At 33.5% G+C, this 25,584-nt stretch overlaps 6 protein-coding genes across 6 annotated transcripts; 1 reads left to right on the top strand and 5 right to left on the bottom strand.

The window, feature by feature from the left end:
* Positions 1–89: 89 nt before the first annotated feature.
* LOAG_01787 (ATPase ASNA1) lies at positions 90–2,976 on the bottom strand (the record flags this gene model as incomplete). Its single annotated transcript, XM_003137325.2, has 9 exons — positions 90–332; positions 501–623; positions 706–792; positions 975–1,082; positions 1,596–1,746; positions 1,979–2,069; positions 2,302–2,368; positions 2,447–2,594; positions 2,871–2,976. Coding segments are annotated over 9 exons (1,034 nt in total), but the record flags the coding sequence as incomplete, so codon positions are not given.
* A 499-nt stretch (positions 2,977–3,475) lies between these two features.
* Positions 3,476–7,837, bottom strand: LOAG_17077 (hypothetical protein; the record flags this gene model as incomplete). Its single annotated transcript, XM_020449738.1, has 11 exons — positions 3,476–3,690; positions 4,671–4,808; positions 5,083–5,149; positions 5,325–5,419; positions 5,686–5,917; positions 5,992–6,130; positions 6,250–6,347; positions 6,567–6,713; positions 6,965–7,220; positions 7,538–7,666; positions 7,791–7,837. The coding sequence occupies 11 exons, from the start codon at positions 7,835–7,837 to the stop codon at positions 3,476–3,478; spliced, it is 1,563 nt and encodes a 520-aa protein (XP_020306700.1).
* A 630-nt stretch (positions 7,838–8,467) lies between these two features.
* On the bottom strand, positions 8,468–9,109 carry LOAG_17076 (hypothetical protein; the record flags this gene model as incomplete). Its single annotated transcript, XM_020449737.1, has 2 exons — positions 8,468–8,765; positions 9,018–9,109. 2 exons carry the CDS (start codon positions 9,107–9,109, stop codon positions 8,468–8,470), a joined length of 390 nt encoding a protein of 129 aa, XP_020306699.1.
* A 360-nt stretch (positions 9,110–9,469) lies between these two features.
* LOAG_17075 (hypothetical protein) lies at positions 9,470–11,429 on the bottom strand (the record flags this gene model as incomplete). Its single annotated transcript, XM_020449736.1, has 7 exons — positions 9,470–9,842; positions 10,108–10,256; positions 10,424–10,481; positions 10,584–10,678; positions 10,971–11,108; positions 11,189–11,245; positions 11,301–11,429. 7 exons carry the CDS (start codon positions 11,427–11,429, stop codon positions 9,470–9,472), a joined length of 999 nt encoding a protein of 332 aa, XP_020306698.1.
* A 3,603-nt stretch (positions 11,430–15,032) lies between these two features.
* LOAG_01785 (hypothetical protein) lies at positions 15,033–18,158 on the bottom strand (the record flags this gene model as incomplete). The annotated part of the gene is made up of 6 exons (XM_003137323.2): positions 15,033–15,457; positions 15,737–15,867; positions 16,300–16,407; positions 16,606–16,792; positions 16,909–17,170; positions 17,504–18,158. The coding sequence occupies 6 exons, from the start codon at positions 18,156–18,158 to the stop codon at positions 15,277–15,279; spliced, it is 1,524 nt and encodes a 507-aa protein (XP_003137371.2). The 3' UTR covers positions 15,033–15,276.
* A 6,053-nt stretch (positions 18,159–24,211) lies between these two features.
* LOAG_01784 (hypothetical protein) lies at positions 24,212–24,427 on the top strand (the record flags this gene model as incomplete). Its single annotated transcript, XM_003137322.2, has 1 exon — positions 24,212–24,427. The coding sequence occupies one exon, from the start codon at positions 24,212–24,214 to the stop codon at positions 24,425–24,427; it is 216 nt and encodes a 71-aa protein (XP_003137370.2).
* Between the last annotated feature and the right edge of the window lie 1,157 nt (positions 24,428–25,584).

The raw sequence follows: 25,584 nt of genomic DNA, 5'->3' as shown, positions 1-25,584 counted from the left end.
AAATTGCTTGAACTAAAAAAAATTTCGAGTTTTCCAAAAAAATCTCAGTAGATGCCAACAACTTTTAGAGCTATTGGTGTCTAACTGTTGTTCGTCACGACGGCAAGTATAAATTCAAGGTCAACCAATAAGCACAGGAATACTTAAATTTATGAAATGGAAAACAAATTATAACAATATCAGTGAGTCATTAAATCCTCAACAGTACTACCGTTTGAATCATATGGAACAATTAAATAGCGACTGAAATTGCGTAGCTGTTCCGGACCACGTACTTCGCTTTCAAGTAGTGGCAATTTAGTTACATTAAAGTCTTCATAGAGATCAGCAATCTGAAATAAATCAACAATAAAAAGTTACAAACTTTCCCATAATACCGTTCATAGTGATAAATTAAAAAGCATTGGTGACAAACAAGACGAAAATGATGAAGATCCTTTTCGATGCATAAAATTTACTCCAAGAATAAGAAATTATATCTTAAATTGGATTATTCAAACCTGTTCCAAATATTTCGTTTGTATGCCGTACCTTGCTGAACATTTCTTACACTTTACACAACCATTCTCATCTTCTTCCGGATACAGTAATTGATTGACGATAATATTATGCGTATCGATGTTCTGCAACTTTTCTTTTTTATCAATAAGTAAATTCAGCAAAAATGGTACTGCTTAAAAACACATACATGAAAAAAATTAGGACCTGTTTCGTTAATTCCTGAATAAGGCGTTCCGTTTCATAGAGAGACAAAAATTCGGCAATACATACACAAACGAAAGTAGTGAGATCCTGTAACAGAATAACGGATGAGTCCCACGAATCCACTATTAAAATTACCAATAGAAAGTTCTGAATTAGCAAATTAAAGAAATGTCTTATTAATAATATCAATAAATTCAAAAGTTGATTTCCTAGTATGCTACTAGAAAATATTTCTAAAGGTTCCAAATGCAACATCCAAAAAAGAAAACCGGATCTTTGAACTGAGAGTTTATCCTCCTCACTACGTCCAGTGTTTCCCTCAGCTTATTCGTCGTATCATCCGCTGAGATTTCGCCAAGACCTAACATTCCACCCATCTAAACATGCATACATATGAAAAGTCTGAGACAAATAAACATATTAGAATAAAAAAGTATGAAACAACCGCGCTACATATAACTGCCAAACGAGGTGAAACATATATCGATATTTAACAACTGCAACATCTATGTTTATCTATGTTGTTAAACATCCATATTTGTTTCACGTCAAGTCATAACAAATCTTCGTAAGAAAACACATTTCATTTAAAAAAATATCAACAACTCGTTTTTAGAAGTGCAAGGCCAATCTCAGTGATAAAAAAAGTCGTCGTATCTATCCTCAATCTTTTTAATGTCACGTATGCATGTATTGTGCCTAACTTAATAAAATAAAGTCGTTTTTAAAGTCCTTACCCTTTTTGTTAGCTCCTAAATATATTCTAAGTAATATTTTGTAAGCAAAAGACGGAGGAAAATAAACTAATTATATACAGTGTTTGATTTCACCTAGTTGATAAAGAAGCTTAAACAAAGACATCAATGACTTGATCAACAAAACAAGTTTACCTGCGCCATTAGAGGAGCAAATGAACTCTGCAAACCGATAAGTTTGCCCAAACTACTTTCGATAAGCGTTGGGAATTGCAATAATCTCAAAGTATGACCTGTTGGAGCCGTATCAAAAACAACCACGTCAAAGTCCATTGATTGTATCAGTCTGAAGATTCACAACTTTTGCTAATAAAAAATAATGAAGAGCACAGTAGGGAGGGTATACTTTGAAGCAGATAATTTAACAGGACGATCATTCAGAAGAAAATAGTTTATTGTAAAATGGCCAATACGGTCAGCAGTGGATATACAAACAATACTAATTCAAGAGTTCATTAGGTAGAAAGCTAACATACTTGAAAGTAGTGATAAAAAATTTTTTACAAAGCATTTATTACTTCATCATTTGCGAAAAGCTCATTGCCTCGTCGATACCTGGGAGACCACCGACCATTTCTTGTAATACTTGCCGGCCAAGACTCATTATGTCTGAAAATAAAAGTCCAGCATAATCAGAGACCTAATATATTGGTCGCTGTTACAATTAACGTTTATAATGGTTGAGAAATAAAACAAGCTATTAGACCTAAGCACTTCCGCAGATCCTCAGTTCTACTGTAGTCAAGTTAATCTAAATATTTGGGTGATTGATTCCAGAGTAAAAATTTTGAAATCTCAATCTACTTTATCTGGCAATAAATAGATGATTATAAAGATACACCTCCTTCATTGCTCTCTACTCCAGGATTAAGCATTTGAGCATCATTTCCCAGGTTCGCTTCAATTTCCTATAAGCAAGAAAGTAAAAAAAAAAATGAAGTGTCATAAATATGAGAGGAAGATTGACGTTGATTTGTGGAACGAACCATTGCATACAAATTATTGAAGCCATTCACAGCGCTTGGAGTTTTGCTAAATTTTTGTGAGAAGGCATCCGATATATTGTGTGCAGGGTCTGTAGAAATTATAAGCACACTTCGTCGTACTTGTGATAATTGAATGGCTAACGAACAACTGTAATTACTTCCACAATTAATAGCTTCTCCAAAACAAAAACTTGCAATTATAGCAGCATCGAAAATGCAACAAGTCCCTAAATCCCTCAAAAGTCCCTAATTTTGGACATCTTTTCATACCTCTCTTTACAGAGATCATAACCAAGACAATAATCAAATCATGTCATGAGTTATGCAAGACTGAACAAAACAATACAGATCAATAAATAGGTTTGCTTCATAGTTACGAAATTACGACCAAAGAAATGAAGAATGAATGAATTGAAATTAATACCTGCACGTTGTCTTACCCACACCACCTTTACCACCCACGAAGATCCATTTCAGTGTCATTTGATTGATTACATTTTGTAGTGTAGGTTCTAAAGCGTCCTCCATCACGACCTAAGCCTAAATATCAAACGCTTATTCAACTTTTATTAGCCGATTAAGGTAGCGCCTCAATGAAAAGACGTATTCTTCATGACAATATTTTCGAAAATAGAAGTCATGGCTGCATGTTTGATTTTAAGTCATAGAGTATCTTTCATCTGGTCCCATCCTAAATTATAATATTTTTATACTAGAGTTGTCTCACCTGTTATTTCCTTTGTCTCACTTGGCTAAGTCCTAATTACGCCCGCATATGAGTGTGGAAATGATGCCAAGTGTCATGTCTATTAGTCTTCGTCAATTAAATTCCATTTAAAGTTGAAGAAATCATTGAATTTCTCTATTCCCTTTAAATCACTATTCCGATATGCGTTTTGCTAAAGAAGGAAGTGCAGCATTCACCCACTCCTATCGAAAGTCAAGTTCCACACATCTTATGAACATATAAACAATTCCTACCAAATCTACCTGCTTTGTGATCACTGATATACACAAACATCCATCATCCTACCTGTCCCAGTTATTCCCAACCCATTTGTCTTTTGCTAAATCCAAGTCAATCATTAAATTAGCATTACTGCATCCAATCCTCTTCCCAACAAATGTGACACCACGATTTTTTCCTTGAGTTACACCGCTGGTCCAGAAACGACTTGCTAAGTCCGGATTAATGGATGATACTTCTTGACGAGTTGTGAGAGTATGAGTATTGTTACACTCTACTGTGAAAGGCTATCTCTTTCCTGTCAGCGAACAATGGCAACCATCATAGCAATTGGTTGCTACTGTTCGGGTGATAGGATAGGATACCTCTTCACTATAGAATTTAGGCGATTGTTTCACTGTCCACTCTCACAAGCTACTGACTAACAGTGACAGAAACAATGACAATCATCTGGTGTGGCAGAGGCCGGAACAAATAAATGGCTTGCCATAATAAGTTGGTCAAGCATGCTGCAGCAACAGTAGTTGTAGGAATAATCGTGCCAAACAGAAATGATAACGGCTGCGATAATGCCAACAGTCAAGACTCGACGACAAACACGAAGCAAGATCAGCAGGCAATAAATACTTTTTATTGACAGCAAGAAGCCATACGTGTTATATAAATTAGTATAGATGGAGATAGAGGCATTAATCACCAGCAGGTCACTTAAGTATGAAAATTATAGGCACAGTTACTGCCATACCGAAAACACGTTCTCAACACAGGAAAAGCCCTAAGGCAGTAAACGAACAAACTAAGCAAATGTTATTTTATATACGTTGTATTTATAATCACTCATGATCGTTTTTCGTTTAATCCAACATAATTTTAATCCCATATAAAGTTTAACAAGTGATATCCAAACATATACATAGGCATTCTTAACTCTCAGAACAAATTAACCGACCTGGACTTCAAAATTTTTTAATCATACATCACCATATGTATTCACTAAACAAATTGGTTTTAAACGAAAATTGTCAGTATTTTTACCATCATTCGTTATAAACAAGTGAGTGCGCATATATGTAGCAGGTTAACATTTAAATCGTCATCTATTGACTATTTTGCAATAAAATCCACTTTTTTGCCGGATCTTGTGCTCAATTTTCTAAAATTTTAGCCATTAGAATGGAGAAAAGAAAGGGTTTTAAAGGCAGAAAGCTCATTTGAAATATTGAAATGTTTCAAAAAAAAGGGTTTGCAAAAAGGTACCAGCGATATAAAAGAATATATAGCCATCTCTGATGCACTCAGAAAGAATTTCTGCTTCCGTTCTTTCTTCAACATGATTATCATCGAAATGCATCCAGATATTTCTGTTTGAGTTTCTCACATCACATACATAATGTCCTGAATGTCATCTATCTATATATCTGTATATCTATTTGCCTATCTATCTATCTATCTATCTATCTATATATATATATATATATATATATAATGTTTAACTTCTGTTCAATGAGATTTAAATGATAGATTTCAAAATCAGCTGCACATCTAAGATTGTTTTCGGATATCATAAATTTCTATATTTAAAAACCGTTCCATAGACTGTTCCATTCCTTAAGCCAGCCATTGTTCGATATAATAACGGACCGTTCACAATTATCAAGTAAATACTAACCGTTACTTGGACCAATCCCTTTATGACTGATAACCGCGGCGAGGTTATAATCCGATATCCCGCTGTTCTACAAAAGATGTGCGTAAGACATCCTCCGGAATGAAATTCACTGAATAAAAGTTCAATACGAAAAATAAATCGCTTTCTTCAACAAATATTCCGATAGGAAAAAAATATGAAGAAAAAAAGAATCTTATGAAAATTAATAAAAGTGTCAGCACTCAATTCATCAGCAAACATACCGGGATAATGTCAAGAACTGGTCTATAATGAAAATTTTCATTTATGAGGAAAATGGCATTCCTTGCGCTACCATCATATTTTTGGATTGACAACTCTGTTAGAAATAGGATAAAAAATTAAAAAATTCTGAGAAATAGCTTAATCTTTAAGTTCTCATGGTAAAATTATTGCAAATAGACGTTTGTTATGCAGTCTATGAAAAGATTTTTAAATATGTCAGAAATACGTCAGCATGTCCATCGGAAAATTTCGTTCCACATCCACTATTTAGAGAATATGTTGTTAAACAAAGGTATCTAGTAAAAATTACATTTGTACAAGTTTTTATAAGAGAACGAAAATGAAAAAAAAAAAACCTACTATGAGATTTGCCATCCTTTCCAACTATATACAGTGGCCTATACCGAAGCCAACTGCCATTTAAGAATGTCCAAATTTCAACATCTAATAAAGCGGCAAGAGCGAGAAGTTCAATTTCTGTCGCCCATTCACCATCATTTGCCATTTTCGAAAGATGCTCCTTCCAACCAGCTAGCGAAAAATGGTTTACTTCACGAAGTTGATCGCCATACTTCTCTTCAAATTTCACTACCTTGAAATTGTAATGACTAGATCATTTATGCTTAATTTACAGGCATTGTTTAGAAAGAAAACAATGTTGATTACACTTTTCCTAACGATCAAGTGATCCTCATCACTTCCTGATAAGTAAAGCGCTATGGAGCGAAAGAAACAGTTTCCATCAGCCACAACAGGTGTAATATTTGAAGGTACGCTTTTCCGGAAAAGAGGTTTCGGCTCACGTCTGCAAAATAAATTTTAAATGAACATCACATTTATGACTTTCCGAAAATGTTGTCAGCAGTTCCTTTGGAAAGTTCTGATAGACTGAACTTTGTTCCCAAAAAATTTCAAAACAGGTACCGAACTGCTAAAGAACGGTAACGAATATTTAGTTCGGCACAGCTGCGCTCACAAAAATCAGGTTGCGGTAAGCAGAATAATGTTAAATAATCCATTCTCTGAAAAAGCTAAAAATCAAGGTCAGAAATAGAGAAGAATTATGTGATTTGTAACCTATTAAACAAAGGGTACTGATGCAAACTGACAATTTCAATAAAAAAGGGCGATCTTTTATAATCCAAAATTAGGATAAAAAATTGTACTGGATTTTGTAAAAATAAAAGAAAATAAAAAATACTTCTATTTGAAGACGTGGACTATGAAAGGAAAAAAAAAACCTCGTCAGCACTGGAATCTTGTGCAATTGCTGAGGATTTTGTGGACCATCCTATTTTTTCCTCAAAATTTCCACCACCGCAGTCTTTAATTTCCTGAATTGTTTTTGATACATTTTTCTGGACTGCTCGTTTAACATCCTCTCTTACCTAAAAAATTCTATTGCAAATTTTCAAGGATTTCGGTTATTTTCATGCAGAACTTTGTTGAAGAGATCAATTTTAACAATGCCTCACGATCAATGGAAATTCTCAATCAGAAAATTCTTGTTTTTTAGAATCATATTATCACTTCTAATATGAAATTATAATGCTATAAAACGACTTGGATTACTTTGGTAAGGAATATTTAAATTAATGGAAGAATTATATGAAAAAATCTAAATGTAATAGGGACTTACATTCCCTGAATTACTGGAACCGCTTGAAGCTAAATCATTTGGAGGTGTTTCCAGAACAAAAGACACTTGATCATCGCTAATACTATTACTGATAGGAAGAAAGCTGTTAAAACAATTTTTTAGCTTAGAATTTTCACCGTTATAAGTAATTAAACGAATGCACATTGAAAGTTTCACTGCATCTTTCAGTTTCCTTTGTCTTCTTCTTGGTGTTGACTGCTTGAAATCATAACGCTTCAGAAAGATTATCAAGCATCTAAAATGTGACATCCTTTAACACGTTTAATAACTACAGAGATACAATGTGCTCGAAAATCGTTCATCTCAACGAAAATGACCATTTATGTTCCAGCACTAGAAGTCGATGGACGTTTAAAGATAGGCTTTAAGCTCATAAATCGTTGAGACAATGTATGACTTGAAGCAGCAAGTCTGAAATGTCTCACAATTATTACGTATTGAAGAATAACAGTTTTGCATCAAATTAAGGCACTTCCACAGCAAAACTCTAAATTGACACGACTGTGCTCAAAACACTCAGTACAGGTAAAAAATTTAAGTTACGTGACTTACTTCGAAAGACTTCGAAATTCATGACTCATGATAGCTTGTTTCCCACCACACCGAGGACAGATATGTTCAACTACTTCACTTTTTAAACAATTTTCCAGCAACATTTGCAGTGAAGGAGAGTCATTGTTCCTGCAAAGGTTTATTGCAAAAAGTTTGGTGCTGTTACTTAAACCTACCAACCGTTCCGAAAGATTTTCAACGTGAATTTTGAAAGGAGAAAAGTGAAAGAATTTCATTAAGCAATGAAAGTTACACTTCACATATGATTTGTATCGGTAGAAATAGTCCTTTTTCATACATTATTTGTTCGGTGCCGCATCTGCAAAAATTATGACATCATTATCCTATAATCAGTGCTTTTCAAATCAAATGAGAATTACACTGATTTTACTTTCTGATAAGAAACTTGAAATAAACGCTATGAAATGTACTGTTTAACTCAGAATAACTAGGATGTCCAATGAGTTGCATTTTTGAAAAGGTCTTTGCAAATTTCCTGTATCTCGTTGTGAGTCCCAATTTCAGCGCAGAAAACACCAATTAAGTCATTAAGTCTCCTAACCAGATTTCAGTGGGTACGGCCGGTGGAATCAGAAGGAAACACAAAGCAGAATGGGTAATGATTTCAAAGCGAAATCTTTACTGTCTTTTATATTTAAATTTGAAATTTGCCGTATTATATAATGGTGGTATACATATGCTTCTTATATATATCACCATCATCCAACACAACAAACTCCAAACTCTAATAATCAGAAGATTGATCGCGTGCATCCCAAGAGCAAATATTATACAAATACTAACTTATTACAAATAATTTCATGTTTTAATTCGAAACCAAAAATTGACGAAAGAGACATCGCTGACTCAGGTGGATGATTTCCTTCGACATCTGTATTGTTTGCAAGTGATTCCAGCTCAGAATTAATTTTATCCAGTATAATGGTTAAAAACTCCTGTGCATCCTGCAATACACTCTTTTAAACTCAAGTACTGCTGACTATTACCAGAAATATTACCCTCCTCTTCTTCGGCTTCACCGAAACCTAGCATGCGAAAAATCATAGTTTGAATTTTTTTTTTTTGCAAATCAAAAATCGAATACGCTGCCTCCTGTTCACTCATTTCAAATCGCTCGTCGTCAAGAAATTTAAAAACATTTTCCAGCAAACACCGCTTCTTTGCATTGGTTGCTTTTTGGTAATTTTTCCGAAGTGCTTTTAAAGCGCTGAAAAAAAGAAATTTCGCTCCTTAGTCAACAACAATCGTATTGCCAAGTACACGACACATCAGACACTTTAAAGAAGCCTACAATGTTAAACGGCACGGATTTTGGTCAGGGAATTGGACTGCATGATCCTTCACAGTCTTCTACATCACACATCTATTTCCATTCTCATTCCTGATGAAGTACCAAGATAATTTTATGGTACGCAATGCTCTTGAAAAACAGATAAACAGTACTCTTAAAAAAAACAACCTGAGGATGGTGCCTTGTGATGATTCTGGCACGATATTTAACAGAGCTTTGAAGGCCTCAACATGAAACAATCCTTGTAATACAGCATTCATATAACATGAGTTTCCGAGATTCAGGAACCTAGAAGGATGTATACAATGGAAGGGAATATAAATGAGTGCAAAACAACTACAAGATAAACTGTGCCTATTTCTCGTTCTCCTCTACAAATATTGCTAAAACTCCTTTACATTGCAAAAACCTGACGTCAGCATTTCAAATACAAGGTTTCAATTTTAATTCATCGAATCTACTTCAAGTATGAAAGAATTCTCACTTGTGTTTTACGCTAAATTCCAACTTTTCAACCTTCTATTTCGCTTAGTAGAGCTTAAACAGCTTCTACTCTTATTATGACCTGTTTATGCTAAGAAATTCCGCTACATCTACACGTTGTATAACTATTTCAGCCATTACCCTTTCGGTGAAACTGCATCTGTTCCTGCCGATAACCGCTCAAAACTCTTTGAGAGATCAGATGTAGATTGTCTGCTATGGGTGTATGAAAAAGCATCGTCCAGATTGGTAATTTTCTTTGCCAGACTATTGCTTTTTACAGTTATATTATTTATTTCTAATACTCCTTCTTTCAAGGGTTCCTCAGGGTGCTGCTTGGTTAGAGGATCCAACAAAATACTGTTGGCTTCCTTTTGAGGTTCATGAGTAAATCTTTTACTGGGAGAACACAGATAAATTTCAGTAGAAGTGAATGGTTTTCTTTTTTGATTCCAGTTCTTCACATGCTGCGGGACAACCTTTCTGCTATTCTTCCACTTTATCAGGTCACTGTAAAGAACAAAATGAACTATTATGCAATTCATTATGTGATACTGATGACAACATGCTCTGCACAAATTATAACAGTATTGCCAGATTAGAACATAAATTCTTTCATAATATTTCAAAATAAAAAGAGTGGAAGCAATACTTGATTAAGACGGACAGCATTTTACAATTTTACAAACATTATGACAAAAATTCAAAAAGTGTTGTTCGCAAAGAGAGTTATTATGTTTCAAAAAAGTACGACTTTACAGTTCATACAGATCACCCCAATTCCATCAACTTTTGTGGACGATTCGGCATTAACAGTACATATGGAGGAGCATACCTGGCAACATAAGCTTGGTGTGTCACGCTTATCTGCTGGAATTTTGACAACTGTTTAACCAATGTCCGCTTTTGAACTACTGATTGCTGCTGAATTGCCGATTTCGTATCACCAAAAATTAAAAAAGAAGGTTTTGTTCATTCGGAAGTGGTATATAACAGCGATCTGCCAACTCAAATCAAACTTAATTGCAAAAAATCTCGACAATATTTCCAAGGAAACTAGGAATTCGTCTGATTTCAGACAAAAAAAATACATGATGATTGTCACGTGCTGATAATCGATTACTGGCTATATCCTTACAACAAATGCATCTTTAATTTTCAAAGCAACCTATGCGCTTCTGCTGGAGATAACGAAAGGCGTAATAAATCGTATGACAGTCTTTAGATCTTTCAGGTTTTATCAGCACGTACTCGTTGCAATCAATGCCTGATTTAAGTCTGCAGATCCGAAATACTAAACTGCTGCAATCTTCCGCTCGTTCTAGACCACTTATTTGTGTGCATTCCTGAATTCAAATTCGATTTGAAAATAATTAGACAAAATTTTCTCGAGGATCATGAACTGAGCGTTTATTTTGAACTTCTAAATGACCAGCAACTGAGACTGCTCTAGAAAGTCTCCAAAATCAACGACAGCCATAATTTTTTCTGGACCTTTTAATTTCTTCTGCATAACGGCACTAGGATTCTACCGTTCGTTACCTTTTTGAAACGTCTCAACCTCTTATCTAATATGAATGAACCCTGAACGAGAGAACTAAAACATGAAGCAGCATCATAAGTAGGAAGAAAAACAACCCTTTCCAGACGTCCTTCTCCGTGTTCCAAATAAAATATCCGTAACGAGCTTGTTTCGCCGTCGTTACACAGCTCAACAAAACCCTGATGCAAATTGTCCTTCAGTTGCATTTCATCTTTTTCCACATTTATCTTGAACTAAGTTACATCATCAATATTTTCTCTTATTCTCCAAATTCGAAGTGAGAGTTTAAAAAGAAATGAAATTTAACTCTTACCGATACTGGCCATTTTGTGAGATACAGAACCATGTGATCTGGTATTGATCTGAGCCACTGTAAAACTTATCAAAATTAATACATTTGTTGAACAACAATTAATAACAAGAACCATGTGTGATGTTCGTGGAATTATGTCTGATAAGCATAGAGTCATACCCGATAAATATCGGTTCTCAATGTCAAGTACTGGTTTGTGTTTGATAGATATCGGACCATGCATGAAGGTCATACCTGGCATCTCCCTTTATAACAGCCTAGATGTGACGAGCATAAATGATGAACGAAATAATCAGTACCTCACTAATCCCATGAAAGTTCCGACCCACCAACTAATTGTATGTAAGCATATCCCGAGACATTTCCTTACCTATAAAAGGTCATTATCTTCCCACTCTCTAGAACGTTCCATAATCCAAACAAAAAATCCCTTTGAAAGATTGCTGCTGAGCCATAAGAGGGAAACTTTACCACTCAACCTCTAAAGAATTCAAACCTGCTATTAAGATTGCTATCTCCTAGATCTCCTGAATCATCTGTGAGCAATAACCAGCTGGTCTAATTTTGTTCACATAATTGAAGACTAAGACCTATACTGGTAGATAAACACCGCTCATCCATTCTCTTTGTTTCTCCTTCTTTTCCCCATCCATCCCACTTACACATCTTTCCCTTAAATTTGCATAACGATTATCTCGAACTGTACCGCATGCCATACTCATACCATCACCAAATACCTCATACCAAATTACTGGAACACTTTCCGGGATCTATCTTCACGTTTTAAAGCTATCAGTGAGTGACGTATGCCACAATATTCATCTTTCTAAGCTATTTCTCGAAGTTGTTCTAGACGATGTGACGCATGCAGTTTTGGAATCCGGCTTCTTTTTCTAATACAGGTAGTAGATACTGGAGACAAGTATGTACTTTGTTTTCATTTTTTGTCATAATTTTATCGATTAGCATTGAACGGAATGTTAAGGACAGGCAGACAGACAGATGCGTTGTTAACAGCAGATTTTTCATTGAAGAGTGTAAATGAGATGTTTTGGTTATTGAAAGGGAAGGGGACAACGACAGGTAAGCTCCGCTCCATTTGTTGACACATCGAACTTTTTTTTACCTCGCACCAAATATGCAAATATGAGAAATGTGTCTATGAAATTTGGACTGAACGAATAGCTTTATCTTGGAGTGTCGTCGGCATGGCGCTATTGAGAATTTGAGCTCATTTCGTTTATTTACTAAATAGAACTGTTAACGTGCCATATAAAAACTTGCTTAAATGCAAATAATTCATTGCAAATTAACTGATCTAATACATATTACAACAATGAGACAGTTACTGTCAGCATCTCTGTCTTTTACTCTTTTGTTGATTGTTAGGTCTCAACTTCAATTTTATTCTCAGTCTCAATCTCAGTTTCAGTCCTAGTCTTAGCCTGAATTTCAAACTCAGATGTGTGCCGTAACAGGTCTGATTAGAAAATGCTTACAAAGTGAAGAGAAAAAGGAAGAGGAATGAATATCAATAATAATACATTTGAATAAAATTACTCAAATTACAATGCCGGCTACTATTTTATAAAGAAATTTGAACGAAAGAGAAATGCCTACCTAAAGCTAATCATGACTTCCTGTTGACACTCGGAAAGTAATCTCCCAAAACTTGCTCTGAGTAATTTGATGGGAGTTATGAAAACACTTAATAGTAAAAATTCTTTTGGAAACTGTTTATACATTTACAGAAATGTGGTCATAGTTGAAAAATTGATTGCGTGGACTAAAAAAGGGCGAGCTTTTTTTTCTAATAATTCAACTAACCTTGCACGATTAAGAAATTTTGAGGAGTTTGGCAGCATGATGGTCCAAGCATTGTGCTATTTTTTTCTGTGAATTTCTACCAACATTTGAAGCTAAGTTATAGAAGGGACTAATTTGCAAGTAATTACTTGCCAATGACTTTTGATTTTCATAGCAGTTGGGACAGCTGCTTTGTTGACTTCATTTGTCGCGAAATAGGTTTATCAGATTGTAATATTGCTTTAGCATAATATTACTAGTTAACAACGGCATAATATTACTAATTAACAAAAAAATAATGAAAAATATTGATTGCAGTGACAAATGAGTTATACAATAAACAAGTAATATGACCAATTAATAAATTCCTTGTCTTCCATAATAGTTGATGGTTGCATTGAACATGATTCATTGTGCTAGGTACTGAGATATCTTTGCAACATTCCTTTCATTATTAGCTTAAATCCCCTTCATTGGATTTATCTTAAAGGGTTTCATCATCCTGTCTGGTAGATACTGTAGAAATTTTATCCCAACATAACTTTAATTTCGGTAATTCAGCAGCAATAAGGATTGTCTACAAGCCAAGAATTAAGCAATTCGCATCTTTTAGTCCACACAACTAATTGGTTGTAAAGATTATGGGAAACTCAAATTTATGGTGAAACTTCTCTTCAGCGCTAGAACTTCCCAATTTAATTAATTTGACGATCTAGCTAATCAAGCAAACGAATGTTTTTTTTAGTCTGTTTTTTCTTTTCCGAAAACTGTTCGTAGCAATGTTGCATAATTAATTACGAACTGTCCTGATTAGTAAACAAAAATTTGTCGTTTTATTTGCATCAAGAAGTGATAGGGATGGAATAATATTTGCATTCTAGCAAAACAACCTTTAGAATCACATGTGCCAAATAACGTTTCACTAAAGCTTTCACTAAAGTCACTAAAGCTGTTTTATATGGTGGAAGGAACATATGGCCACACATTTTAGACTTACGATCATCAATTTCTGTGCTACAAACATCTTGTTACCCAATCCTTTTTGTTTCAAAAATTTTTCGATGCGCTTTATCAAACTGTTCTTGTTTAACAACAAATAAGCGGTTTGTTTCGAGTGTATCCAAAGTTTATTTGAAATAAGAAGACCAGAAAAATCGGAAAAAGAAACAAATGTTCGCATTAAAACAGTAGCCCATGATCCTTACGAAAAAAAATTCTTTAAATTGAGGACTGTTTGACTGACAACAGTTATGGTTCCATTTTGTGAAAAGGTTGCCAATTATTCTTTAGTGTAATCACTAGTGGTTCCTAACCAGTTGTCTGCAAAGGCGGGTGGTGGGTAGGAAATAAGGGGTTGTTCTCATAAATATTTGATGAACTAATACGTTAGAAGCTATGATTAAAGTACATTTTCAGTTCAACAGGATTTGTTGTTTTTGAACTTTGTGGTCACTACTGCAAATAAAAAGCAAAAATGGATCTTGGTCTAGAAAAGGTTGGAAACCATTTTCTATATTTTCAAACTTTTACTAACGAAATATTTCATCACTTAACAACGAACTTAAATAAATTTCTATATGTTTAAAAGATTTCTTTTTTTTTGTAGACATCAGTTCTGCAATTAAAAATTTAGTCTTAATTAGAATATCTTGAGTTGAGATTTTAATTTTGATTTCTTTGCAAGACTGTTACTGATAATGCATATAATACGAGAAAGCTCATCATATTTAGCTTTAAGTGAAAATTTTTGCAGAATAATTAAGTGGAAAAAAAGGAACAAATTAGACGGGGAAAAAGAACAAATAGTGGAATGTAGACGAATCATCCGTACTATTAAATTGTTTCGATGATGAACTTAGTTATTGTATCTCTTACTGTAATTACATCAGCAAATGATAAGTCCCTTATTTATAAATTTTCCGGAAACTTTAACTAATTTTTGGATTTTTCTTGGTACTAGAAGGATGCTTATTTTGTTTAGTTCATATGGAAATATAAGATCTTTTCATCCTATTTAAATGAATCAGTTTTTTTTTATTCTTTGAAGTCATGAAATGATTCCTGAAGTAGGATGCATACCTTAATTGCTGACAATTAGAATATTTGAGAAAATAAACAGGAAAGCAAAAAGCAAAACAAACAAACGAAAAAATCAAGAAAGAAATGAGCTCAATTATTTTACTGATATAATCAGAAATCGATCATCATTATCTCTTTTCATCATATTTCATTTATAATTAAACAGAAGACTTCAAAAACGAGCTTCTCTTCCATTCTTTTTTTCACAGCTTTTCGCCTAAAATATTGCCGAAGCAGTTATGCAGTGCAATTTGTCTTTTATCGGAAGTATTGATGCATGCATCGTAATGAGTAGTGCGCTGTGGATTCACAATGTCGTGCTTCCTTGCACCATGCTCAATAATAGTTGTTTCATCGAACAATATGATACCACAATCTTTGCATCTACAACATTTCTGTTGCAATATTTCATTATGATTACCGGGATATTACGACATTTCAGTCGCAAAGCAGATTAATCTGAAGGCTTGTCGGTAAGCTGGTTTATTAGGTCAACCTTTATTTCATCACTGAATTATTTCGTTTCATTTTACATCTTTATAGGAATTTATGAAAACTTATTCTGTTAGGGAAAAAAGCTTTTGATGCTCTTTAATAGAAATAAGTACCGAAATTCCCTGAATTAAAATTTAATCATATTCAGAATGATGGCATGAAATAAACCTGTAATGGAGATGTGTTTGGGCGTGACGCATTAATGACTTCCTTCGTGTTGAAATTTTTCTCATACAAACCATACATGTCAATTTGGCTAGCGATTTCTCCTTAACTATCACGCATATCTTATCAGTCAGCTAAAAGGAAATGAATTTTGAAACAAAAAAAGTTTTTCTTCTCTAACTCTTTAGCTGGTTTTATTTATCCAGCTATTTTTTTTTCTTTTTTATTCAGCTATTTTGTCTCATATCAGTAAAAGCAACTTCGTTAAATAAAATTTCATTTAAATTTTTTTAGGATTATTACTCACTATCATTACCATCTCCATTATTGTAATTATTATTTTTATGATAAGAGCTGTGACATTGCTGTTAATCTTTTCCACTTTACTATTATTACAATCTTTACCATTGCTACGAAAATGTTATTGTTGCGTTAATTTGCAACCAAAAAATAGAAGTGCTATTTGATAAAAATATAATCAATGAAGTAATTCAGTATTATTATGTGAACTATAAATGTGAAGCGCAAATGTCTTACGATAAATAAGGATAAATTAGGAAACGAACATCAGAACATGCCGTTTTTGTTTTGGTAATATTCCGCGAAAAACATGTTTGTAACAAGGATATTAGTTGAGCCATATTCCGTCGATTTTCATAAGTTATCGATGGATCCTACAATGATAATTAGGTTATCCTTAAAGATAAAGAAAACGATGTTTTTTTTAGTTTGAACGTATTTATTTATTCCACTCCAGATGAGACATACATTTCTATGAAAGCATTATGAGTTTCGTTCGAAAGTTTTTTTTTCCAAAATATTGATAAAATTCTAGATTTTTATAAAATAATTTTTTTAGTAAACAAGTTGACCTTGTCGGGATGTCCCTGTTTAATATGAGCATACATTCGTTCTAGTTGGCATTCACTAGCGCCACACATTTTACAGCGATACGGCATTACCTCAGCATGTCCATATAAATGAATCAGTATTAGTGAGTCGGAATTTTGCACTTTCTGTTCACACATCTGACAGATCAGCAAATCCTCTCTCGCATAACTGAAGAAAAAGAGATTGATTGATTTAAGCTTTCCTCAAATGATTTTTTTTATTTGCTTAAAATATTTTCGCAATCAATCGTAAATTGAACAATACTTTTTTTAAGAAAATAATACCTCATCCGGATTGTTTTAACTTTCCGGTAGAACTCAATCAGTGCTTTCCTCTGTTCTTTAGTATCCAACTTCTCGTCCACACTTTCCACATCCACGTATTGTACGTCCTCACTATTTTCATTCTCACCGTTATCGTTGTGACTATCGACACCACATTTGACATTTCTTCCTTTTCGTTTCCCGTAAATGTTACTGCCGATTTTTTTGATCTTTTCCTGCGACCAATCCATTCTTCTAACGGTTGAGATTCTGTTAGGATCATCTATAAATTAAGTCGGTTCTGATTATAAAATAAACAGCAAATATTGTGGACAAGAACTTCTTCGGCCCGGAAATTCACATATTCAAGAAAAACTGCATAGACAATGAAAATTTGCAGCTTATTCAAATAGTGCTTGAATGCCAGTAGTCATTCTGTAAATTCTGATTAAGAATTTTTATCTTTAATTTTTTTGTGCTTATTAATTGGTTCAGATTACGTAGAAGAGAAATTCTCAAAATCTAGACACGGATACGTTTTCATTACAATACAATCCATTTTAATTAGAAGAACTGGAGAATTTAAACGCTTAACAAATGTGACATAAAAACTGACCAGAAGAGCAGCAAGGTGCCAGTTGTGGATCTTTCTGTTCGATCACGATTACTTTAGCTCGTTTAATTACTGTCATTTGAGCACTTTCCGCCGTCTGATGTTGTTGTTGCTGCTGTAGAGATTCTGAAATCCGCCGTTTCATGAAGGGTGATACCGACGGTACTTGTTGATGCAGTCCGTGCTGTGTTATCAGCTGTGGTAATTGCATTTCTTGATGTCGCATGAGATTCTGCCAAGTTTGCTTTGTAGAATCTGTTTTTTTCTGTAGTTCGTCTACCACCAGAAAACTCCCCATATCATCAATCTGTGCCTCCTCAATAAATGGTATATTCAGCAATGGCATTGTGGAGGGTGCAACTGTCGGAAGGTAGTTCGTGTTCATCATTGAGTCAAAGCCAGAGAAAATCTGATTTCTATTACTAGTAGAAGCTGAGTAAATAACAGGAGAATTCAGATTCTGCATGAGGCTCGGGTATATCGGTCCGTTTCGTTGCATGGCAAATAACATGAACCAAAAATTATTAGCCATTGCCTCGGGATTCAGGATTTGGTGCTGCAGATGTTCTGATGTCGTCTGATATTCTTTCAATTCCAAAGTTTTCTGCTCGGGTTGCTGGAGAATTTCTGCTAGTAATCGCTGTTGTTGTAGATCCATATATTCAGGAAGTTTATAGTTATTGAGTGGATGGGTACCTTGAATTGTTTATGGATTTCAATACCAGCAACAGTATATCTTGATTATCTTAGAATCTTTCTGACAAGGTTTTGGCACCTTTCTCGCTTTTATTGATGGGGAAATGTTTACTTCTATAATAGCTCTTTCTCACTTTGTAAACTATCTTCGTCCCGATTAAACTGCACCGAATACTTGAATGCTGCTCTGGGAGTTCGCATCAACTGCCTGAAAATGTCAGAGTTTAAAATTTTCACCTTTCTTTGATTTTTTAATCATTTATCTTTTCTGATCTATATTTGATCCTACACAAAATATTATTTTGACTTTTTCGATCCTATATTAAAAAGTTAAAAAATTGGTTTTGATAGATTTCTCAGTAAGTAAGAACGATTGAATAAAATAATTAAATAATATTTTTTGGACACTGATTTAGCTACCACGTTCAACTCATATTTATAGAACGCTAGTTAATTTCAAATAAATTTTCATATCCTGGATCGAGGTATTTGTCATTTGTAGAGGAATTCTCGAGGTTTTTAACAAGCAAAACAAGATTTAAAGAAAACATATTTGCTAAGTCGATCAGTCAAAGGCTCATGCATTTCTGATTTCTACTTTTTGCATGTAACTCTTTTTGAATGTTTGTAATCGCTTGAAAAGTACTGGTATTATAAATATAATAAATTAACCTGAATAGCTTTTTGGATGTGATTACTCTCAGAAGCGTGTAAGGGAGGGAAAAACTGCTCGATGGATTGTTAGGCGAAGTGTGAGAATTGGGTCTGTCTGTATTAGTACTTTCCACTCTTGCACATGTAAATGCCTAACTTGATATTGAGAATCACAGGTATACATTCAACAGCTGTATAAACCCTTTCAAAATAGCTGTCATTTTTAGTTCAATTAAAAAGATCTCCCTAACAAAAATATCCCGAAGTTTATCCTTACTGGGAGAATTGGAATGACCTCCAAATGAAATGATTGAAATCTGCAATATTGAACAACGCGTTTTTTTTTTTAATCATACGGCTATCAGAAATCTTATTGCAATCAAGCCAAATCATTTTTGGATAAAAGAACCTCTAGCCTTTTAAAATTGTTCCAGAATCTTCAATTAATTATTGAATATATTCCATTTTCTTTTATCTTTCTTCCGCCACCCGAAAGAAAATATATGAAAATGTTTTTTGGTTCGTACTAATTTTTGCGCCGATCACCTAAGCTGCAAGTCGTCTTCACCTGTACTTCTCACCATTATAGAATGTGATGCGCAAGAAGACCAGCTGTTTTGTTGTCGCTATTTATAAGACAAGGCATTTTGTACCTTAAGAGATAAAGAAATGTTTGAAAGTTTCAAACATCAGTTACCGCTGATTCAAAATATCGTTCACCATATACAATCGTAAAAATTGAAGGAAAGAAATTTCTCATTCTTTGTGGTTTTTTGTAACTTAATTAATTTATATTATTTATTTGTTATGTATTTCTTAGCCTTCCTTCTCCCAAAGAAATTAATGAGAACTTTCTAATCATAGTGAAAATGAGTTTGAAGGAAAATATGTAAGAATAATACAAATGCATAATACACGACATATAGTATGTTTCCACATATATTACAATGACACACACACACACACACAGATACACGTGAACACACAGACACAGACATACTCATGAACGTGACAGATATCAAGTCTGAAATCTTCAGGGTAAATGATCAATGCAACAAAAGTCATTCTATGTCGTTTCAAAATAAAACAAGGAAAAAAGCGCGTTTTATAGCTGTTTTCTGGAGGACAGCATGGGCATATACACTTCAGCTGTGCTGGATGATTTCAGAAATCAAAAACGCAAAAAAAAAAAACATTTCAGATGTGAATCATTTTGATGAAAGAATAAAGTGAAAGGAAGAGAGCAAAGCAATCAATTCTTTGTGGAAAATTACAAAAAATCTTTTTTTCGGAAACGAAACCGGAATCGTTTTAAAATCACTTTAAGAACTTTTTTCTACATTTTCTAGGAAAAAATTCTGAAGATTATCGAATATTTTTGAAAATAGCTTTTTTTTTGTTAAATCTTACTGCAGTTTTTTTTTCTTTTTCTTTTTTATTTGAAATGGAAAATGCACTTCCCAAAAAGCATAATAAATAAAATACCGGATCCACCCAGTTCTTTTCAGTCCCTTAGCGCTTATTGGTTTCATTTACAAGTGGGGTAGTATCTGTCTGATTATAGTCTATCTGATCAAAATTTCAGACTTGATGCATTTTTTATTATTTAAACTAATCAGACAGAATTTATATCCTAAATTTATTTTTCCCAAGTTGTCTTTTTCTGCTCATTTGTGATGCGATTATGTTACAAATTTGGTCACTCGAAAGATCAATTTGTCAGATATTTTTGTTCTTCTTCTAAATACCTATCATCAAATATGTACTTCTTTGGCTACCATATTTACCTACAGGACATTATTACCATGAAAGGGTTTGAAGTGATAATTGGTCAATTTAATTTTAGATTTTCGCTTAGCGGTTCGTTTATTTACTGAGCAAAGGAAAGCGATCAAATAGAGAAAGTATAAGGAAGTGGTTAGCAAGGACAAATTTAAGCGAAATTTTCTAATAACTTAAATTACTTGAAGAAACAATAAAACTTAAGAAGTAAGTGCAGCTAGAATATATTCTGAGACCACAGATCTAATTGCACAATAACTTCAAACATGTGAAAATAATGCAAAAGAAGAGGAATGGATCGAAAAAGAATGAGAAAATAAGCAAATCCTAAGACATATCACATAGTTGACGTAGCACTTTGGAAGAAAATTCAATCCTTATACTTTCTTTTGTTCCAATTGGGATTTTGAAGTGTCCTTAAGGATTGCTCGAGAAACATCGTCAGAAAATCACTCTGAGGAAAGCATCGTCAAGATCTCTTTTTAGGCCAGCCAAATTTCTTTTTCTCTTTCTTTCACAGTTAGACCATGCTCACTGGTTAATGTTACTTTAATTTATTGATGAACAGGTGATACAGTTTCTTAAAATCTACCCAAATTTTTTGGAATAGATATGACGATTTCCAGGGTTCGCCGTTTTAGACAGAATCGGATCTTTGAGTCTAAAAAACAGTCTTAAAAAAATTCCAGAAATCGAATTTGTGTGATAGATATTCTTGACAGGAAGCAATTTGCGTTCTAAAATTTTAATTTGAATAAAACAGCGGAAAAAAGAAATATTTAGCGATAACCAAAGATGCACTTTGCGATGAATAATTGATGAGGGGAAAGAAATATATTTATTAGAAATAAGTCCCGGCAGTATTCTGTTGCCACCGATAAGCAGCAGTCAAGAAGCCAATAAACAAAGTCCTCAGTGGTAATTCTTTTTACACCAATTCGGAGTTTCCTTAAGGCAAATTAAACCACTGGTCAGAAATAGGAGAAAGCAAAATGTGAATAAATAGAATTGATGAACAAAATTAAAAAAGAGACGGGGGCTGGAAAGGAAATTTTAAACCGTCAAGTATATAGGAAGTTCCTTTCTCTTATTACAAGTGAGATCAAAAATCCAAAAAACCAGAGAAGCTTTTAGGCGCAATTTTAACAAGTGAACTTGAGACAATGCAAATCAAATGAAAGATGCCCAAAGTTTGAGAAGATTTCTATGTGAAGTCAAAAGTTTTCGAAAGCATTGAAATTTTTTAAATCTCATGTGAAATATCGTCGTCGTACAACTCTGCTAAAGGTGAAAATGATGTTTCGCAATAGTGAATTGAAATTTTACGAAGAACTGATTTATAAATCAGAATCTTTGTCACTAGTGTGACTTACTGTGGCATTTCAAGAAATAACTATAACCGAATTTTGTAATGGATTACATTTTGTTATACTTAGGAATTAGTTCGAGAAATTTGTAGGTAATGAGAATTAGATTTTCGCTCTCTCTCTCTCTCTCTCTCTCTCTCTCTCATTCTATCTTAACAAGCCTAACAAAAGGCTCATACTATTACAGCGAACTAAAACAGAATAGCATTATTTCAATAAAAACAATATGATAAGGCAGGACTTTAAAACCATTGTCACCATGCAATATCATCGCCGTTGCGATAATGACTTAGCGACAACACAAAGCAAAAATTATAAATTATCGTTTCCCATTTAAAGTCGGATTTTTACTTATCGTCAACCTGATAAATTTTTGCAGTGTTGAATTAAAATTAATTAAAAGTTAGTTAAGAATTTGACAATTTTTAACATTTTGTTATAATAATAGCAAAAAAGTAAAATGATTTATTGGGACAGAGAAAGATTTTGATGTGTTAGGCTCATTTTTACCAATTTTCTCTACGTATCAGGTCAGTACAGTCATTAATAAACCAATGATTTGCATTACAGATTAAAATATTGCATTGGGACTTTGATAGTGAATGCAAACATTGAACCAATTTTGATAAGAATGAGTAAAAACTGAAACTTTATTCGGTTGAAAAATATTTGTGTCATTGTTCGTTTATGAGAATTGCTTACACTAAAGCATCCGAAGAATGACGCAATTGTTGAAACTATAAAATTACAAGCCGTTTATGTCAGTGCATCAAAAGAGTGACGTACTCTTGAGAGATTACATAACCCTTTTGATGCATTAGCATAAATAGTAGTTAATGACGTATGATTTATTGAAATTAGTCTAATTATTTTGGAGTAAAGGACTTTTTCAGTCATCGAATGACAATTGTTTAGAATTTAAATTTACCTTACAAATCTTATCATTTCCTATTAAAACTTTCGGGTAAAAATGAAGCACATTCATCAAAAAGCTCAAAGTGAACTGGTTATCTTGTCGGTGATAGCTGCAAAGCTCGAGCCATCCACAGTTTAAACAAATAGTATCAATGGAAATGAATTGAATCAATTTTACGCTGACTTCATAATAGTGAGATGATATTTCAAATTTGGAAAGTATTTGTAATTTTAATTTAGCATAGCTAAATTGTGACCACCTTGCCAGTTATTTTGTACTTTTGAAATAGTTGTTTTTCATAATTTTTTCTCGTAAACAGAAATACAGTCAAGTTTCTATTTGCAGAAACATGAAAAAGAAGAGTGAAATTGTACGATTTTTCTCAAAAATTGGGAAATTTTTGCCAAGATTTGATAAACTAGCACTGACGTGAGTGAGAAATTCGTTGTCAACCCGAAAAGTTGCAATGATGCGATGAAAAGCTCACTTACTACACCACTTTCAATAATTTCCCTAGGAGTGGAATCTGCGACAAATCAAGAAATTAAATAACATTAGCTTTACTTGTTTACACATACAAATACATATGCACATTTTTATCAATACAAATGTTTGAGCTTTATAAAAGTAAGCTTTTTTTTAAGTGTAGCTTCTTCGAGTAAATAACTTTTACACGGTTCATTTACAAAAGCCTACAGCAGGGCATTTTATAGATGATTGGACCCCTGCACTCTTGAATGATACTTAATAAGCAAGTGACCTAACATTAACACAGCCTTGAGTAATAGACAAATGTCGTATCTCCTGTTAAAGATGAACATCAATTTGTTCCTGAAAATCCTTTTGCTACCATTTTGAAAGTAATCAAGCTGACATATCCATGTCACTGTTATCTGGAAAGTTCATCGTACTGTGTACGTTACATGCATAGACAGAATGAAGAATTGCTTGTAACGTCGAAATTTCAAAAGTTTAAAGACTTTTAAAATTTTGATCCCATGAACTTTATAACTTTGCAAAAAAAAAGTAGATTCCAAAACTGAAAAACTTGCTCAATGGTGTGATGGTGTGAATTGCTGTGATAGATTTAAGGTAATCGAAAGTGCATGACAAATGGGCCAAACAAGAATAGATTGATTAGATGATTTATGATGATAGATGTAACTTAGATTGAATCGATGACCAGCTGAAAACTAATTGCTTGAAATGGATGTATATTTCATTGATCTTATTATATAAGGATTCGATTAGACTGATCAGGAAACAGTTGATGCTGTTTTGTTGTTTACTGCCGTGATGCCTACTGATTGGATGCATTTGTCACTTACAGAAGATCAGAGCGCAGTTGCAGAATTGTTTTTGCAATTGTCGTTGTTGCATACGAATTTTGCAAAAATTCGGCAAAGCAGCAGCAGCAGCAATTATTATTTCTTGTGGTGTAGAGGCGATCTTAAACAAAATTGCAAACGTTTGGAGAAACGTAACATGCAAACAACACACACAGACAAGTAAGAATTTCAAATAGAAATAGAAAATTTTCAATTCCACATTTAAGACATAACTAACTGTTGTTAGAGGATAAAGAAATGAAATGAAACTTGAAAGAGAAAAGACGATTGAAAGAGAAAGATGAAAGTTAGCTTTATCATTTGAAGATTTCAGTCCACTCATTATCATTTCTTTCACACCAATACAACTGTCTAACCATTTAAAAAAATGGGGAAGTTTTGCATTTCTTGATTGTAGTTGTAACTTCAAAATTACTTCTTTATTTTCTCCTTCTAAAGAAACGATATAAAAAAGTTGTTAAAAGCAGTATAAATAAGAGAACGCTTTAGGAAAGATTAAAAGCTACCGCTATGTTTCATTGAAGTTATCTCTAGCTATTTAAAACTATCTCAAACAGTTTCGGTTTTTTTTTAAAATATTTTTTCGTTATATCAATTGAAGTAATGGAACAATGGAAGCAGTTAGAGATTTTGTTTGGCTTTTTAGTCAAACTTTGGTATATTCTCAACTAATCTTTATAATGACTATCGAGGACGACATTTATTTGAAACTGGTCCGCCACAAGCTGAAATATGATGACACTGAAAGAACTGTGATTTGACTGAACCATGACCTTTATTAGCTAATGTTGTGTTTCTATCCGGCTATGTGAAAATATCAGTCTTTAATAATAAGTTGTCGATTTCACCGCGGCTTTTAATAATTTGAAAACCTTCTGATTTTTCTCTCGGCATTCTGATTTCTTTCTTTCTCTGATATCACAGTACGGGAAAGGGCTGATAGCAATGTGAAGTTTTTTTTAGCTGGACGGTGTCTTTGATGGCTTGAAATATCAAAGACCCCACGAAAATATTAAAAATTGTGTAACAAAATAAATCATCCCAAGATGTATGCATGTTTGCTATCTCTTCTGAACTATTTCTTAAAAATGATATAATAGTCTGATCTAGATTGATGAATAATCTGATCTGGACCTACAAATTAGTCTGATCTAGATCTACAAACACCATACAAACAGTGGTGTCGAAAAACCTGTAGTAAATCACATGAAGGCTTTTATCCATTTTTGAAAATTCAAGCTTGAATTAGATCTTTAACCCTGTTCCTGTATTGCGATCTCTTTGATGATGCCTTTTCAACAATGAATCATTATCGATAGC

The sequence above is a fragment of the Loa loa genome (genome assembly GCF_000183805.2).
Source record: "Loa loa unplaced genomic scaffold supercont3.38, whole genome shotgun sequence".
NCBI lineage: Eukaryota > Metazoa > Nematoda > Chromadorea > Rhabditida > Onchocercidae > Loa > Loa loa.
The sequence above is the reverse complement of the archived record's forward strand: the minus strand, read 5'-3'. Positions and strand labels throughout refer to the sequence as shown.